This window comes from Ascidiella aspersa, chromosome 6, assembly GCF_963924565.1.
Source record: "Ascidiella aspersa chromosome 6, kaAscAspe10.2, whole genome shotgun sequence".
Taxonomy (NCBI): domain Eukaryota; kingdom Metazoa; phylum Chordata; class Ascidiacea; order Phlebobranchia; family Ascidiidae; genus Ascidiella; species Ascidiella aspersa.
Window position 1 is genome coordinate 29,002,713 of NC_139452.1, and position 16,294 is coordinate 29,019,006.

Below are 16,294 nucleotides of genomic sequence, written 5' to 3' on the forward strand. Positions count from 1 at the left end.
TCATCATTATCCCAGGTTTCAATCGCTTTTCAACATTTGTGTAAAATTGCCTTTTTCTGGTTTGCAAAAATATAAAAAAATCGACGATTTTTTTTTCAAATCACTATAATTTTGAGCCAACCCATTAAAGGCAACCTAATGGAAAGGTTGCACTGCGGGCAAATCTTACTTTTGTTTCGACTTGGCCAATTTTGGTCAAAAAAAAAAACGACTTTAGGGTTTGAGACTACAGATGTTGTGCACTATACACGCATGTGTATGTATCTTTTAAAAACTGTGACTTTAACATTATTGCAGGTTTCAATCGCCTTATCCACTGACTGGTACGAGCCTAAAGACCCCACCAACTCCCTCGACGTTGAAGCTGCGCTTCGTGCGACCGAGTTCCGTCTTGGTTGGTTCGCCGAGTCGATCTTCGTGACTGGCAACTACCCACAAGTGTGGGTCGATTACGTACAACTTAAACTCACGGCTGAGCAGTATGACCAAGTTGTGTTGACCACGGCGGAGCAAGACATGGTGAAAGGTAACCGAATTATACCGTGTTTTTGTTATGTTTCACCTCGCCTATAAGTTTGTTAACTGAAAACACTGAGTATGAGCGTTTTTGAATTATCTTGCGTTGTTGGTTGTGCTGGATTGTTGTTGAATTAAGCCAATGAATATAAAAATGGTAAACCCCATGTATTTGATTTTTGTTGATATTTTTGATCTTGCTTTTCAAATCGACGTATTTGCGTTGAGCAATTGTTTGTAAAAAAAAAACTATACGATAAAGTTGAACCCGACAGAATTACTTTGCCTAACTTCAATTCCTTTAAACGATTTATTTTAGTTGGTGCATATATCATAAAACGCCGCAAAAAACATAATTACCTTTGAACAAAAATGTTAGTAAACACCCAAGGTATCTCGTTTAAACTTTACAAGTTAAATGTTGATCATCAAAAAAAAACTTACCGTGCTATTGCAAAATACAATTGCAAAAGTAGAGTTTGGTTAGACGTACAATTAATATCAAAGCCCAAGTAGATGGCATTTTTAGACCGATTCGAATCAACCATGTTGGAAATGAATTGAGTGTTTTAAACATTTACAAATGCTACCTATACTTCTGTATGGGCTTTGATATTCATTCTACGTCTGACCACAACCTCTAGTTATTGCGCTCCAAAGTTATGTTCGGGTGTTGTTTGTGATTAATACCCTTCTATCTTTCTATACTTTAGGATCGGCCGACTACTTTGCTGTAATCCCTGGAACTGCCCAACTTGCTGCTCATGGACATAACTGGGAGTTTGATAACCACTTCTGGGATCACCAGGTAATATTCCAAATACAAGATAATGTGGTAGGTTGGTAAAACCCGAAGATGATAACTTCACCAGGTATTATTCCAAATACGATTTATAGGTTCAATGGCCTAATAAGAATATCAAAGCCCATACAGAAGTAGGTATCATTTTGGACGTTTCGAATAACTCTTTATTCATTTTCAACATCAGATGTCCTCCAACCATTATGCTCCAAGGTTCAATGGCAATAATAAATTATCAGGTAGATTTTAAAGAATTTGTAGACTGTTAGCATTTTGGAATTCGGCCAGAAGTATTGGGCAGATCTTCTTCGTTGATTACCGTCGACAAAACAAAACACTTTTCTCGGCCATATACTATTGATGTGAAGCTATGTTAAGTAGTTTTAAGGCTGTTAGGTACAGTTAGCTTGCAACATTTATCACAACTACTAACCTAAATACGTTTGTATTGGGATTCACCAAGTAGATTTTTGTTGCAAAGTAGCACTAAACAGAAATAGTGTTTACCAGAATCACCGCAAAGATTTTCTCAGCTGTTTTACCGTTGACAAAACACTTTCTTAACCTTGGGGGAAATACATTTAAAACTAAAGTAGGCACCTGTTTGCAAATTAAAAGGCTGTTTTATGTCAGAGGTTGGATAATTTATCCATGCTTGAAAGCACGAAAATAAGAGAAGAATTACTTTTTTAAAAGTTTCCTAAAAATTTGCGTGAGTCGGTTTACCCGTCGTGATTAAAGGTGTTCATCTTTGGACATATAGCGATCAAGTTTGTAAGTTGTAACATTGAAGGTATAAATAATATGCAAGGTTTTGATGAAATTTGTTAAACAGCCATAAAAAATAACGAAAGGCATTAGAAGATATTTTCTATTTAGAAAGCGACGTTCTCAAAGGACCCATTAATGAGGATAACCCCTCTACCGAACATATTGACGCTAATGCTTTATTTTACAAAGGATGTGGCGTTCTCAATGGACCCATCATGAAAATACAAATTCCCATTTTATTAACCTCTTATCCCTGAATTAAGGATAATGCTTTATTATACAAAGGGCGTAACATTCTCAAAGGAGTCATCAGGAAAATACAACCTAACCCCCATTACTAGCCCTTGCTCCTGGATTGACGCTAATACTTTTGGCGAATCGGGGTGTTTAGTTAGGGGTAAGAAGCCTGCTGGCTCTGAAGACGAGAGCCGACGGCTGCCTGGTCTCCTACAAGTTCTTAATCCGACTCCAAAGGAGCAGTCCGCTAGAATACCTGTCCTTAACTTCTTGTACTCTCTAGGCAAAGACACTTCACTCAGTATGATGTTACCCGTCGAGCATATTAACAAATCTCAGCAGTACATACGATAAACGGAGCGGTGATTCAAGCCGCTATTAGTAAGACGTATAAAATAGAATGATTGCGAAACGTTGAAAGCGCACTATTCTGCGTTTGGTCACGCGCCAGTGAACAACGGTCACGAGTATAGTGACGTCAAAGTAGGCTAAATGCTACATACTCTATCCTCTATTCAGGATGTGACATTCTCCAAGGACCCCACGTGGCCCCAACTCGGGGTCGACCCATTCCTTTCCCCGGTCGCCTGGGCCGTCCGTCGTATTCTCTACCTCGTCAGCGGTCGCTACGTCACCGGATCTACGTCATCGACTGTGATGACGTCATCGATCGCGGTGCACGACGCCGGCTTTGCTACGGATGACGTCACGCAGTTGCTGCACGATTGGGACAGAACGAGCTACTACAAAGCACAGCTGAACGAGTTAGCGAAGTGTGAGTTGTTGTTGTGTTTTGGGTTATACAACTTTATATAAACAACTTATATATGAGTTTGTTGAAATAAACTGCTTAAATTATAAGCTACTACAAAGCACAGCTGAACGAGTTGGCGAAGTGTAAGTTGTTTATGGTGTTTGGAGTTTATTTCAACAAACTGATATATTAAACATGTTTAGATTAACCAGGAGTTTTTCCAACTAACCGTTTTTCAACTTTATTTAAACAACTCATATAATCAACTTTAACCAGGAGTTTTCAACAAGTTTTAACTTTGCTTTAACAATTCGTTTATTCAACTTTAACTACTAGGCTGGCCAGTATCATTGAGTATCCATATTTATCTTGAAAATGTGAACTATTTGCTGTAAATACTTAAGTTGTAACCTACAAAACTACTACAAAGCGCACTTGACCGAGTTGGTCAAGTTAAGTTGTTGTTGTGCGAGTTTGCAACTTTATATAAACAACTTATTTATAAACTTTTTACCAGGATTTTTTAATAGGTTTTCAACTTTTTTTTAGTATCTAAAAACATAACACAATATAAATCAAGAAGTACGCTATTAAAAACTTAAACCAACTGTTATAGGCAAATGGTCCACTTTTTAAGTATTTAGATACTGATGATGCTTTTAATAGCGAAATATATTTGTCATAACATCCAAACAAACTGATATTTGGTTTACTAAATTCTGTACTTAGATTAATCTTTATCATTGATGTTCTGAACACCATCAGTAAGTGATAATTTGCTATGCTGGAATGTTAACCACGTTTTGTATATTCAGCTCAAGAGCGAGAAGGAGTCAAGGTTGGAGGTTTCTTCGTTAATCTGTTGGACGGATTTGAGTGGGAACACGGATACACGAGGAAGACTGGATTGTATGAGATCGATTTCAACAACCCTGACAAGTAAGGAATGATAGTTTACAATTACGAAATCCTATTGCTTTATCTTTAAATAGTTTAGTAAAAAAATGGGGGGGGGGGGGGTGGTCTTTTTTAAGGTAATAGATATGGAGTTAATATATAGGCTACGAGTCCCGATAGTTATTGTTTTAAAGTTTAAAAAATGTATTGATAAGCCAATCGTTATACCGAAAGACGTTGAATACTTACCGAATTTGTCGATCAATTATGCAAGCAGGAAAAATTATTCTGCAGTGAGGTTCGAACTCACAACCTTGGGTTATACCTCGACGGTCGCTCTACGAACTGAGCTACACAGGCTCAGACAGGGGCGAGTCAAGACGCTTGCTGAGCAAGCCGTAATAGTTGGTCATAAAGTAGCTTCAGGAGGGATAGATCACAGTGGTTGAACACAAATGTGTGTTTACCTTTCATTCAATGTAAAAGCTAACTATTGGAAAAACTATGTCATAATGGCTTAAACTGAAAACAAGTGGCGGTTTTGACAAACTCTGCTTAATGTTGACAAGATTTCACGCAACCGTGCTGGCGTGCTTTATCTGACCTGATAAAGAACGGTTATGTGAAAGCTTGTCAAGATTGAATAAAACTTGTCGTTTAAATAGTGCCACTTGATTTCAGTTTTTGAATATGACAAAACTTAGTTGTTGTAAAGCAATTCACCTCTAGTAAACCGATACTTATATTTCTTGTGGCTTTTCTCTGCTGAAATAAAACAGAAACTTACCCTAACGAATTTACCTTTTGTTTTGCATTTGCAATTTTATCGTCATTTATACAAAAAATACTTACGCACTATGTTTTTCCCCTTTTTTAATAGTTTGTGCTTTGTCCTGATGAAGTACGATTAACAAAATCTTGTCAAATATTAAATACTATTTTCGGCTGACGATTAACAAGTCGTTATTTTATTGCAGACCTCGGCGTGCCAAGCGATCTGTATATTACTACAATTCCAAAATCGCTCAAAACGGATTTCCTCCATTGTCTTCGAACAGTATCAAGTACGGGACTTTCCCCGATGGTTTCATGTGGGGTGTGTCGTCATCGGCATTTTCGGTAAGAAATGAAACTGTCACCTATGGTGTCTAAATGACGATATTTGTTATTATTACTGTTTTTTTGTTTTACTGTCTTATCTTTATTTTTTTTATAAACTTTTGTTTTAGCAAAACTTTATTTTTTTTTTCATAATTTTTTTAAAAAGGCTTATATATAAGCAGAAACAAGCAAGAAAATGCAAATAATTTGATATTTAATGCGGTCAGTGTGAAATGACTTATAAAAAAGTTTAGCAGCTTCTAATTAGTTTGCGTTGCTTCCTAGTTACCACCGCTCGTTGTTGTTTTATATACTTGTATCCCATAGAATCTGTTTACTGTAAAGAAATCGAATGAAAACGATACTTGTTTGATTAATTCAGATCGAGGGAGCTTACGACCAAAAGTCTTCGGACAGCATTTGGGACCAATGGGCCAACACCTCTAGTGGGATGGAAGCGGCGGTTACTGCAGACCAGTACCACAACTATCAGAGTGACGTTCAGCTGCTTAAATTCCTCGGTGTTAGCCACTACCGGGTTTCAATATCCTGGACAAGGTAAGTCGGTAACCTTAGTGGCTTTTTAACTAACACTCGCTATAGCATATTTTGATTAGTGTAGGCTTTTATTCCTGATGCACAATATTGGTTTATAGAGTTTTTGATACTGTAGCATTATTAAACGTTTTTTTTGTCGTCGTAAAGCACTCGGCGTAATTATAACTATCGGCTTTTTTGCCAACTTTTGCAGTACAAGTTGCAGCTATCATTTTTTTTACTGTTTTAAGCTTGTTGATTTTTTTAGAATAACTCTAATTTCCCTTTTAACTAAATTTGGCCCAATATTGATCCTTAACGAACGAAACAGTGTTAAATTGAAACTTTATATTAAGTTTTCCATTCTTTTGTGCGTTTCAGGTTTGATTCAGGCGACAGCGCTTACTACACTAACCTTTTCACTGAGCTGAGGGACAACAACATTAAGATCATCGCTGTACTTTACGAGCACGACTTACCAGCAAAACTTGGCGATTGGACAAACCGTAATATCGTTACTGAGTTCGCCAGCTATGCCAGTCAGTGCTTTAGCTTCTACGCTCAGTTCGTCGATAAGTGGATTACCATTGGGTCGCCGCTCGCAGAGGTGATTGGGAATTGGAATGATTTTTATTTTTTTCATTTTTTGGTAAAATGTTGAATATTTTGTAAGAACGGATACCACAAACAGGTAATAAAAGAAGTTCTCCAATGAGTATTTTACTTAATTAAAAAAGAATAAAAAATCTTAGACCTATAGTAGGTTTTAATGTGTTTTGAATTTGACGATTCTTTTTCAGGTTAAAATTTTTAAGTGGATATTTTATTATATATTTTAATAATTTTAAGATGTTCTGTTTCCATATTATGAATGAAACAACAGCAGATTTGTCTGGAAATAAAATAGCGTTTTTGCTTATACAGTGCAGTTTAGAAACCAGTGTTGTAATTAGGAAGGGTATTACAGACCAGTTATTTCACCGAAGGGTTTTTATAATCACATTCGCGGCTAACTTAGACAATTCGGCAAAACATTATTTTTTTAAATCGTAATAAAAGTGCGAAGGTTGCTTTTTCGATAAATAATGGTTGTTTTGCAGTAAAGTTTATGTGTTTTTGTACATTGTTATTTGATCGTTATTTTGATCTCACGCATATGCACAAAATCCATTTTCGCTATCAGAGAAACCAAATAAAATTACATTATCAATTTTTTTCTATTTGTAAGGCTTTTGAAATATTTTTGTCTTGCTTGTTTAGATCGAGAAAGGTTACATGGGAACACAATGGCCTCCTGCGTTAAACAGCACGAACGATGCCCTCACAGCAGCTCACAACATGATCAACGCACACAAGCAGGTGTACCAAGACTACGAGAGAAACTACAAGTGAGTAAATCTTGTTGGGTTCAAGTTGTAGTCATCATTCAACAGGTAATTTTTAGTGGGAACTGGTACCTTTATAGTCTCTATATATTGAAGGAAACCAGAAAGATCACGTTATTTATAGAACAGATAAATTGTATATAGATATAAAATCCCGACAGCTTTTGGTCGAAATACCCCGCGATGTTGTGCTTAGGACAACTGGCTTGGCATTACATTTTTGCTTATACCCGTCTAAAATGGAATAAAACTAAAACTTTTGTTGTGAATGGAAAAATAAATTTCGAGCTTTTTTTTTCTTCAAAACACTAAATTCCTTCAACATCGGTCATTTTTTTGCAATTGTAATGCACAATCGTATTACTATAACGACAACACAAAAACAGTTACTTAATTGCGGACTGTATGTATAGGAGTGTTGTAAACATGTCATTTAAAATGACTTAAGTCCAAGTGAAATCATTTTAAAACAACTACAAGTCAAGCCACAGTCCTAGTTATCAATTGCCCACGTACAGTCACTGTTAAGTCATTATTAGAGCAAGGCAGCTACACAGACACAAAAAAAAAACACACAAAAAAACGTATATGTTGATCATTTTTTCCTCTTTTTTACAGACTGACCCACGGGGGTCAAGTTGGCTTTTCCCTTCTTGCAAACTGGGCCAAACCAGAGTCTACCCACATCCAAGCCAATTATGACAGCAGAGAAGTTTTCCTCGAACAAACGATCGGCTGGTTCGCAGGGCCTCTTGTGAGCGGGGATTACCCCCACTCTATGCGTCACAAGTACGGTGTCAGTCTTCCGACTTTCGTGGCCGACCCTTCGGGCGCTTACGACTTCTGGGCGGTGGAACACTACACTACATATTCGGTTAGTTGGATTGGTTCTTGTGTATTTGTGTGGTATACGCGGTAATGGGCGTCGTTTTCTGCTTTTTGAAGAAATACTTTAATTTTGGAGCATAATGTTTTGAGGTTGTAGTAAGACGTAGTAAGAAAACCAAAGCCCTGCAGAAGTATGTATCATCTTGAACACTAGGTTAGAAATGAATTGGGAGTTATTCGAAAAGTTTAAAATGATACCTATACTGCCGTATGGGCTTTGATTTCTTACTATTTTAATTTTCATTAGCAAAAAATCCCAACTTCTTTTCAAGTTACTGTTTGTTTAGATATTTAAACGTGAGTTGTTCTTTAGTAATTTATATTTATGTGTATCCCAATTAAAAAAGTCCATTTTATTGTATTACGTTTGCCTTATTGTTTAATTATAGACCCTGATTAAAAAAAACTGATTTTTGTGTTTTAAGATGCTAGATGTGAGATAATTAGTTATGCGAAACCACATCGTAACTTGCACTCATTACGTATTTTATTAGAAGCCAGGTCCTGTAAAACCACAATGTAATCCCTGTAATGTCTTGTTAAATACCGCTTCATGTGGATATTTCAAATTTTAAAGAATCAAGATTTAATTTATTGTTGTGCAACTTAAGAAAACAAAGTCTACAGTGAACAACATTTACGGAAGCGATTTAAACTACAGATATTTCATTACTTTTTTTGAGTCAGTTGACTCGGAATCAAAAGGTGTTACGCAAGTGTGTATATAGCAAAAATTCAACTGACCTCCGTGTGGTTTAAGGTCAACGATGACGTAATACGTCGTGACGTGGAATGGCCAAAGACGGTCGACCCGGAAATCTATGTGGAGCCCAAGGGGTTAAGGGAAGTACTTGGGTGGATTAGTCGCACCTACGGAAGCCAAACGCCGCTCTTAGTCGCCGCTAGCGGTGTGCCGGACGCTCAATCTGCGTCGTTATGGGGCAGTACTGAGGTAGTGGAGTACAGGAGAAGATACGTGAACGAAGCGTTGAAAGGTATTTCGCGAATAGTGTTTAAGATGTACAGTATAACTCGTTTTATTCGATTTTTGCTTTAAATTTCCAATTTTTTAGTACACCGGAAGCCATCGCTAACTAACCGAATCTTTCAATCAATGATGTTAGAAAAACAACTGGCTAGCTCCTCTATGAGCCTGTGTAGCTCAGTTGTTAAAGCGACGGTCCTGGTATGAACGAGGTCGTGAGTTCAAACCTCACCGCAGCCTAGTTTTGCGAACAGAATAATGCAGCAAGCAACAGTGCTATGGTTGTTTCACGTGAGTTCGAAACCTCAACAAAGGCTAGTTGTTTTTCTAGCCTGTCTACATCATTGATCGATAGATTCAGTTAGTCTTTATTGGCTTCAGGTGTACCAATGATACGTAAGCAGTAATCGTTGGTCAAAAGGCAGCTTCAGAAGGCCTAGATTACAGTTGTTGAACACATATACATGCGCATTAAAGTTCAGTAAAAATAAATCTCTTGGTTTTGGACTAGTTGGAAACTTACCGAATATTAACCTGTTGTCGTCGTTTAGTTGTTGACGCCTCAATTTCAACCGTTGAAATCACTTTTCGCCTTTTTTACATTCAAACTTTAACACCTGTTGTATGAAACCATGCTTTCAACCACATATGTAACTTCATTTGATCACAAATTAAAATATCGTTTTCAAGCAGAACACGAGTTAGCGGTCGTGAAAATGCTCCTAAAACTAAAACGGACATCATAATAGCGATTTTCGCCTTAAATTGCTTGCACGAAAATCAACATACTGATTTTTGCAAGCCATGCCCAAATGTACGCGGCGTGTTATATACTAAACTATAATGCATTGTTATGTCCCTTTGGTAGTATAAAAAAACTTGATAACACTTTTGCATGTGCGACTTGGCATCTTTCTTAATAACATGTGTTTGTGCTTTCAGCATCAGTAAGCGATGGTGTGAATGTGGTCGGGTTCGTTGAAAGATCTTTCTTGGATGGTTACGAGTGGCACTTGGGATACACAGCCAGGTAAACTAGAGTGCGACATGCTAAAGAGAACTTTACGGCAGATTCTGATTTTTGATTATAAGAAGTTCTTTGTTTAATTTATCTGCTTTAAAAGTGCTTCAAGTATTGATAGATCTTTATAAATCACATCAAACACAAAAGTAACCTTCTTGCTAATCTGATACTTTGGTGAAGTTTGAACGAAGCCAACAAAGAACGAATTCGTGATCGCCAATTAAACTACAAGAAAACCTAATAGGACAATTCATTAGTTATAAGTAGGCCTAGTTTAATTTAACAATGTTGAACTAAACTTTTAATTAAAATTCAATTTCTGCGATGTAAATAGCATAATATATTTATTTTCTATTTTTTTGGTAATTAGAATGAAAACAAAAAAATGGTGTGCTTGACTTATTGCCTGTTGATAATAAACACAACTCGCCTCAACTAGTATTTTTAGGTTTATATTGACCTAAAATATGTTTATAACTAACTAAATTTTACCCTGTTTAACAGTTACATAAAACATCTAAAGAGCCTTAATAGAGGACAGATTGTTTTTGTAAATCTTGAGGCAGTTTAATTGTCATTCATTTCACTGCTGATCTTTAAATTCTGATTCTTGGTTGAGATTCAGGTATTTTGTTGCAAAATGGCGCCAGCTAGTGAAATTGTTTAGTTTATTCTAACAACTGACAGTTACTTAACACAACTTTAATATAGAGTTTATATTACATCGATCCTTGTTTGGAGACCGTTTTAACGTGTTTTGTTTTCGAATAAATTAATTTGTATTTTTTACAAACTAGCAGTGTTTACCACATTTTGCAGGTACGGTCTATACCACGTCGACTTTGCTGCTGAATACAAGAATCGAACTTTAACGGCCTTCGGAACCGAGTTCATGCAACTGGTGGCCGACAATGGGTTCGCCACCGACCAACTCGTCGACATGCTGTCCGTGACGTCATCAGCAAGTGACGTCACTTCGACTGAGTCGAGTTTTGATATGATGGAGGCGTCAGCCATTCCATCGCAAGCGAGTGTCTCTATTTGGGAGGTGCGTGTTTTGATTAATTTGGACTTTATGTTTTAGTAAATACGTGGTAAGAATATCAAAGGCCAAACTGAAAGACTTGAAACATACATATACACAATGTGTAATCTGTAATCAAGCCCTTTCAGCCTTTTTGACCATATTGAAGTAAGTATAATTTTTTACGTTTCGACTATCTGTATATTCATTTGTTAAGGTAAAGAGATATTCGAAACGTTCAAAATGCTTCCTACAATTTACGCCTAACTACAACCCTTTTTACAAGTCATTAATTTAAGATTTGTTCGAAACGTTCACAAAATGATACCTACCTCAATTTGGGCTTTGATGTTCTTACTCCATTTTAGCCAGTTGTTCTGAAATTTTGTGGCCCACTGAACACTGCAATGTTATTTTAGTATTTAAGAACTCCATGTAGCCTTATCAAGTATTGTCCAACTGTGTTGCCCAATATAACGTCATAATGCACGTGACCAGTGTCCACCGACGTGTGACGATAACCCAAGGCGAGCGGTTTCAGCTTTTTGCGATTCGATTCTACTTACTTCAAGTTGCATTCCAACTGGCTGACTTTGTTTATTTATTAATGTTTCCAGGAGTTCAACAAAGAAACAGCTTGGGAGCGCGACATGTTCCACTACGGGACTTTCCCGCAGGGATTCACCTGGAGTGTATCCACATCTGCTTACCAGGTTTGACAATTTTTTTACATTTTTGTTTAAAATACGGTAGTTGGATAATTGTTTTTAGTGTTGCAACAAGGCTACGTTTCCTTCAGCTTTATGATTTATTTGTGAATGGAATAGCGGAGTTAGCAAAAGCACTTACCATGACCTAAAATGGAACTAGGTGACCCGGCTCATATAATTGGGACTAGAACGTGTTGAATTTACCTCGAACATGTGACTTAAAAAGCAAAAATAAAGCTTTAATTTGTTTATCAAATACAAGATGTTTTCGGTCGAATTTGCGATTTAGTATTTTCACAGCCATTTTTTCTTGTGATATTTAGTTGCAACACAATCTATTTCAATCTAAGTCTTTATCAACGAACAGAAATTATTGTTAACACAAAGGCTTACTCAAGTGGATTCATATTCTATTCAAATAGAATACAAAACGACTATGGCGGCCGAAGAATGAGCCAGAAAACCGAAGAACATTAGTGCAAAAAAAAATTATTATTATATTTTAAAATGCAGAAATGTAGAAACGTTACGCACTACAGTTAGTAGGAATTAATTTGTTGTACCTTTCTTAAAAAGAAGTGCGAAGCACGTTGTTTAGTGAGGAAAAGTCAGTGTAGATTATTTTTATTTTTTAAAAAGTAATCAATTAATTTAAAAAGTAGTCAATGGCAAGATTCTGCCAGACTGCTTATGCTTATATACCCCAACTTTGTGGCCTTCGTTTTGTCATTAAAATACCTAGTTCTCTAACTCATGTTAAGGATTGAGCTTTGTTTTGACAGTCTGTGTATTTGTACTATTTCTTATGCGTGGCAAATAAAACTTCTCCTACTCAGATTGAGGGAGCTTGGGACGAGGACGGCAAAGGTGAGAGCATCTGGGATCGATTCTCACACACACCTGGTAAAATCGCAAACAACGATACGGGGGATGTGGCTTGCGACAGCTACCATAAGGTGAATGAAAAACAACTAAGTTAAAATTGAAGGGTTTGAGTTAAAATTTTGTATTATTTAAACTATTTTAATCTAAACAATTGTTTTATTTGAGCTACAATGCCTTATGAATACATTTTTCAAAAATAAAGTAGGTTAAACTTTAAATAAAACGTTAATTATAAAATCTTTTTAATGAACGATGTAATTTTTTTCATTTGTTTCATGGTTCACTCTTTATTTTTGACTTGTAGTTTCATTATTGTTAGTTTTGTAAATAGTTTCCTAAGTGCAAAGACCTAAAAGCTGTCCCTTACCATCTTAAAAACCTTCACTAGTGGTACTATAGTTACATAAGTGTATTGTACGTGTACCAAAAAAACACTGTTGTAAATATTTTCCACTTTTAAATCCGCTTTTGTTTTTTAAACTCATTTTATTTACATGGCAGAAAAAAAACTTTTACATCCTAAAATTCACATTTGTATTGATTTATTGGAAAATAGTAACTTTTAAAATGTGAATGTAAGTATTTCTATTTTTTATTTCTAACGTAACGTTTTATATTAAAACTACATCAGGTTAGATTATGGTTATTTAATTTACTTGCCAGTTATTGCAAACATTAGGTTAAAATATATTGAATATGTTGTAAATTTATCATTTCTTCATTAAGACCAAGGAAGACGTGGGTCTTGCCAAATCTCTCGGTGTGTCACACTATCGTTTCTCGATTGCGTGGACCCGGATATTTCCCGACGGCACAAAGGCCTCATTCAACCAGGCTGGTGTGGATTATTACAACAAATTGATCGATGAACTGATTAGCAGAGGAATTGAACCAGTGGCCACTCTTTACCATTGGGATCTCCCACAGGTAGCAACGAAACAGGCTTTTATAGTTTGCTTATAACTATTTTCTCACATGAAAATATATGTTTTTTTGCTAATTAGGTTTGAAAATTACATTTTATATCGTTTTTTAGAAAGTTTGAATACCACTTGTTCACGGAATCGCTTTGTTGTTTTTGATATTTTTGTATGATGAAAATCTTTTTAGATGAAGCATGCCGTTTTCTATTGCATATTTTTTGGCCTATGTTTTTGTTTTTGTTTACCAAGATGATTCTTATAAGTTCAAAGCAGTTCGATTACATATTTTATGTATAAAAATCATTTGGAAGAGGCTCAGCTCATAGAAATAGATGTATTTACAAAATTTCTAACATAAAATATTGGAACTCTATGATGTTGCCGGCGGTAAAAAAGTTAAAGAACCTCTGAAATAGTTTGATTGCAATAAAACGAGGAATGATCGGCTTCTAGGTTCTAGGTTTGCTGCTGTTGGTAAATATAAAGGTGAGATCATCAGTGCAAACTAATAGGCGAAGTATAGGATTTAACTAGAACTCTCAGCTGGTGGTAAAGTTTACAAATAACTTCGTTTTTCTTACAAACCAGGCGCTTCAAGACCACGGAGGTCTCCTTAACGAGAGTGTGGTTCAACACTTTGTCGATTACGCCGATCAATGTTTCGGATCTTTTGGTGATCGTGTCAAGTTCTGGATCACTTTCAACGAACCTTATGTTGTCACTTGGCTGGGGTGAGGATAAAACGAACTTTAGGTTTACTGAAGGGTCTGGTTTATGGTTTGGTGTATTCATTGTTTTAAGTTTTGAAACTAAAATGGTGGTTTAGTTATAAGCTCACTTTCAACCTTTTTTTTACTCATTTTTCTTAGTCTTATATTTTTCAGCGTTTTAAACTAATATAAGTTTGATAATGGAATTTCGATATAGTTAGAAATAGGATTAAGTATGAAGTTTAATTATAAAGAAGGTTCTTCCGACAATTATTTATTCTGTACCGACGTTTCGATAACCTATCCAGGTAATCGTATGAAGTTTAATAGATAAAATTATCACTACTTTATGAACTAAAATAGAATGAAAACATATATAATGTTTGCATAAAACTTATGCCTAATGTTGCTTATGTGAAAACGTTTGAAAGATGAGGTTTTGAAAAAACAATCTCTATACTTTAGGAATCAAAACAAAAATAAAATATGCGTTTTTTTAAGTATAAGGATTTTGTTTAATTTTGCTCATGAACCATATTTAACGTATTGTTAATTTCTCCACCGCAGACACGGCTTAGGGGTATTCGCCAGTAACTGGAGATGATATATGTTCGTATCAAAACGTCCTAATCAAGTTGATGTCGATCTGCTCGACCTTTTTGGCTAAGCAATTCATAATATTCGTTATTTAACATCTTATTATTATCTCCGCCGCAGATACGGCTTAGGGGTGTTCGCCCCAGGTCCCTACGAGCCCGGGGAAGCCCCGTACATTTCAGGCCACAACCTGATTAAAGCGCACGCGAAGGCTTATCGTCTCTACGAGCGAAAGTACAAGTCGGCTCAAGCTGGAAGGGTCGGGATGACCTTAAGTAGTGAGTGGGCTGAACCCATGAACCCGGATGACCCCAAGGATGTGGAGGCTGCTGATAGGTTCATGCAGGTGGGCGGGGCTGTGTAAAAGGGGGCGTGGTTTGATAAGGAAGCGAGATTGCTATTGTTGTTTGCTGTAAACTTAAAAAAAAGTATGACAATTGGTTTAATACACCTATTAATGGTAAATCTGCTCCAAACAATTATTCATCATGTTTAAATCGTAGTACGTTTGTGTGGATATCGTGTGGATATTTTAAACTGTAATATTGCAATTTAATTGATAACGTGTTCTACTTTTTGGTTTTAAGTGCCAACTTTAAGTATCAAACGTGGCTAAAACGTTCTTTGTAATCACCAAATTCCTAAACGGATGTGTGTTTTTCAATTATTAGCTAGACATTCGAACGATACTACATAACACCAATAGTTAAAAATAAATTAAATTAGTCAGAAAAATCTAAAACGAACAGAGTTTTTGTTCTAAACTGTATTATTATGTATGTAGTCTCACTGTTTTCAAATATTTGTAGTAATCTGGTAAAATATTAAAAAGTGTAATCTTTGCAGTGATTTCTTTGACAAACAAATCAAAATATTAAATTTTTATGCTAGAAAACCGAAAGTGTTTTAAATAACTCCCTTGTTAATAAATGCGAACTGAATACTTTACAAACCCAGTATTTATGCAGCAAAAACGGTAATCGATGCACAATATTTCTTCAATTGTAAATTGTTTTAAACAACTACGTAAAGTTTTTTTATTTTGCAAAATTAAACTCTTTCCATTGTATAATCATCTAAAATTTAGTTACAAATCTAGAAACCAAGATAAATTTATTGCACACACATAAATGCATTTTGTTGTTTTCAGTCGATCCTCGGTTGGTTCGCTCATCCGATTTTCAAGAACGGGGATTACCCAGAAGTGGTGAAGCAGCAGGTGGCAGCAAAGAGCTCCGAGCAAGGTTCAGGTTTTGGACCAGATGGTGATGAGCGCTACTAATTTCTTGGCTTTGCTAAATAACTTTAGTGTGGCGATATAAGTCAATGACTTGACTTAAGTGCACTTAAGTCACTGTTTTTCAACGGCTTGACTTGACTTAAGTCATTTGGGCAAAATCACTTGACTCGACTTAAGTCTTTCGGACAAATGATTTTACTTGACTCAAGTCTTTCAGACCAATGAGTTGACTTGACTTAAGTCATTTGGACAAATGACTTGGGTTGAAATGATGTTTTTGTTTAGGTATTTTTTTCATAAAATTGAGC

General features: G+C 36.0%; 1 protein-coding gene across 1 annotated transcript in view; it reads left to right on the top strand.

Moving 5' to 3' along the window:
- LOC146141170 (uncharacterized) overlaps positions 1-16,294 on the top strand; it is a 65,134-nt gene that overhangs the window by 35,105 nt on the left and 13,735 nt on the right. The window contains exons 33-50 of the mRNA XM_083392830.1: positions 298-526; positions 1,230-1,324; positions 2,846-3,101; positions 3,896-4,019; positions 4,955-5,096; positions 5,461-5,636; positions 5,997-6,222; positions 6,876-7,003; positions 7,619-7,874; positions 8,649-8,883; positions 9,816-9,903; positions 10,717-10,945; positions 11,539-11,634; positions 12,468-12,587; positions 13,243-13,443; positions 14,028-14,170; positions 14,867-15,092; positions 15,897-15,990. Coding sequence (XP_083248956.1) covers positions 298-526; positions 1,230-1,324; positions 2,846-3,101; positions 3,896-4,019; positions 4,955-5,096; positions 5,461-5,636; positions 5,997-6,222; positions 6,876-7,003; positions 7,619-7,874; positions 8,649-8,883; positions 9,816-9,903; positions 10,717-10,945; positions 11,539-11,634; positions 12,468-12,587; positions 13,243-13,443; positions 14,028-14,170; positions 14,867-15,092; positions 15,897-15,990 — 3,064 coding nt within the window. The remainder of the gene's footprint in view (positions 1-297; positions 527-1,229; positions 1,325-2,845; positions 3,102-3,895; positions 4,020-4,954; positions 5,097-5,460; positions 5,637-5,996; positions 6,223-6,875; positions 7,004-7,618; positions 7,875-8,648; positions 8,884-9,815; positions 9,904-10,716; positions 10,946-11,538; positions 11,635-12,467; positions 12,588-13,242; positions 13,444-14,027; positions 14,171-14,866; positions 15,093-15,896; positions 15,991-16,294) is intronic.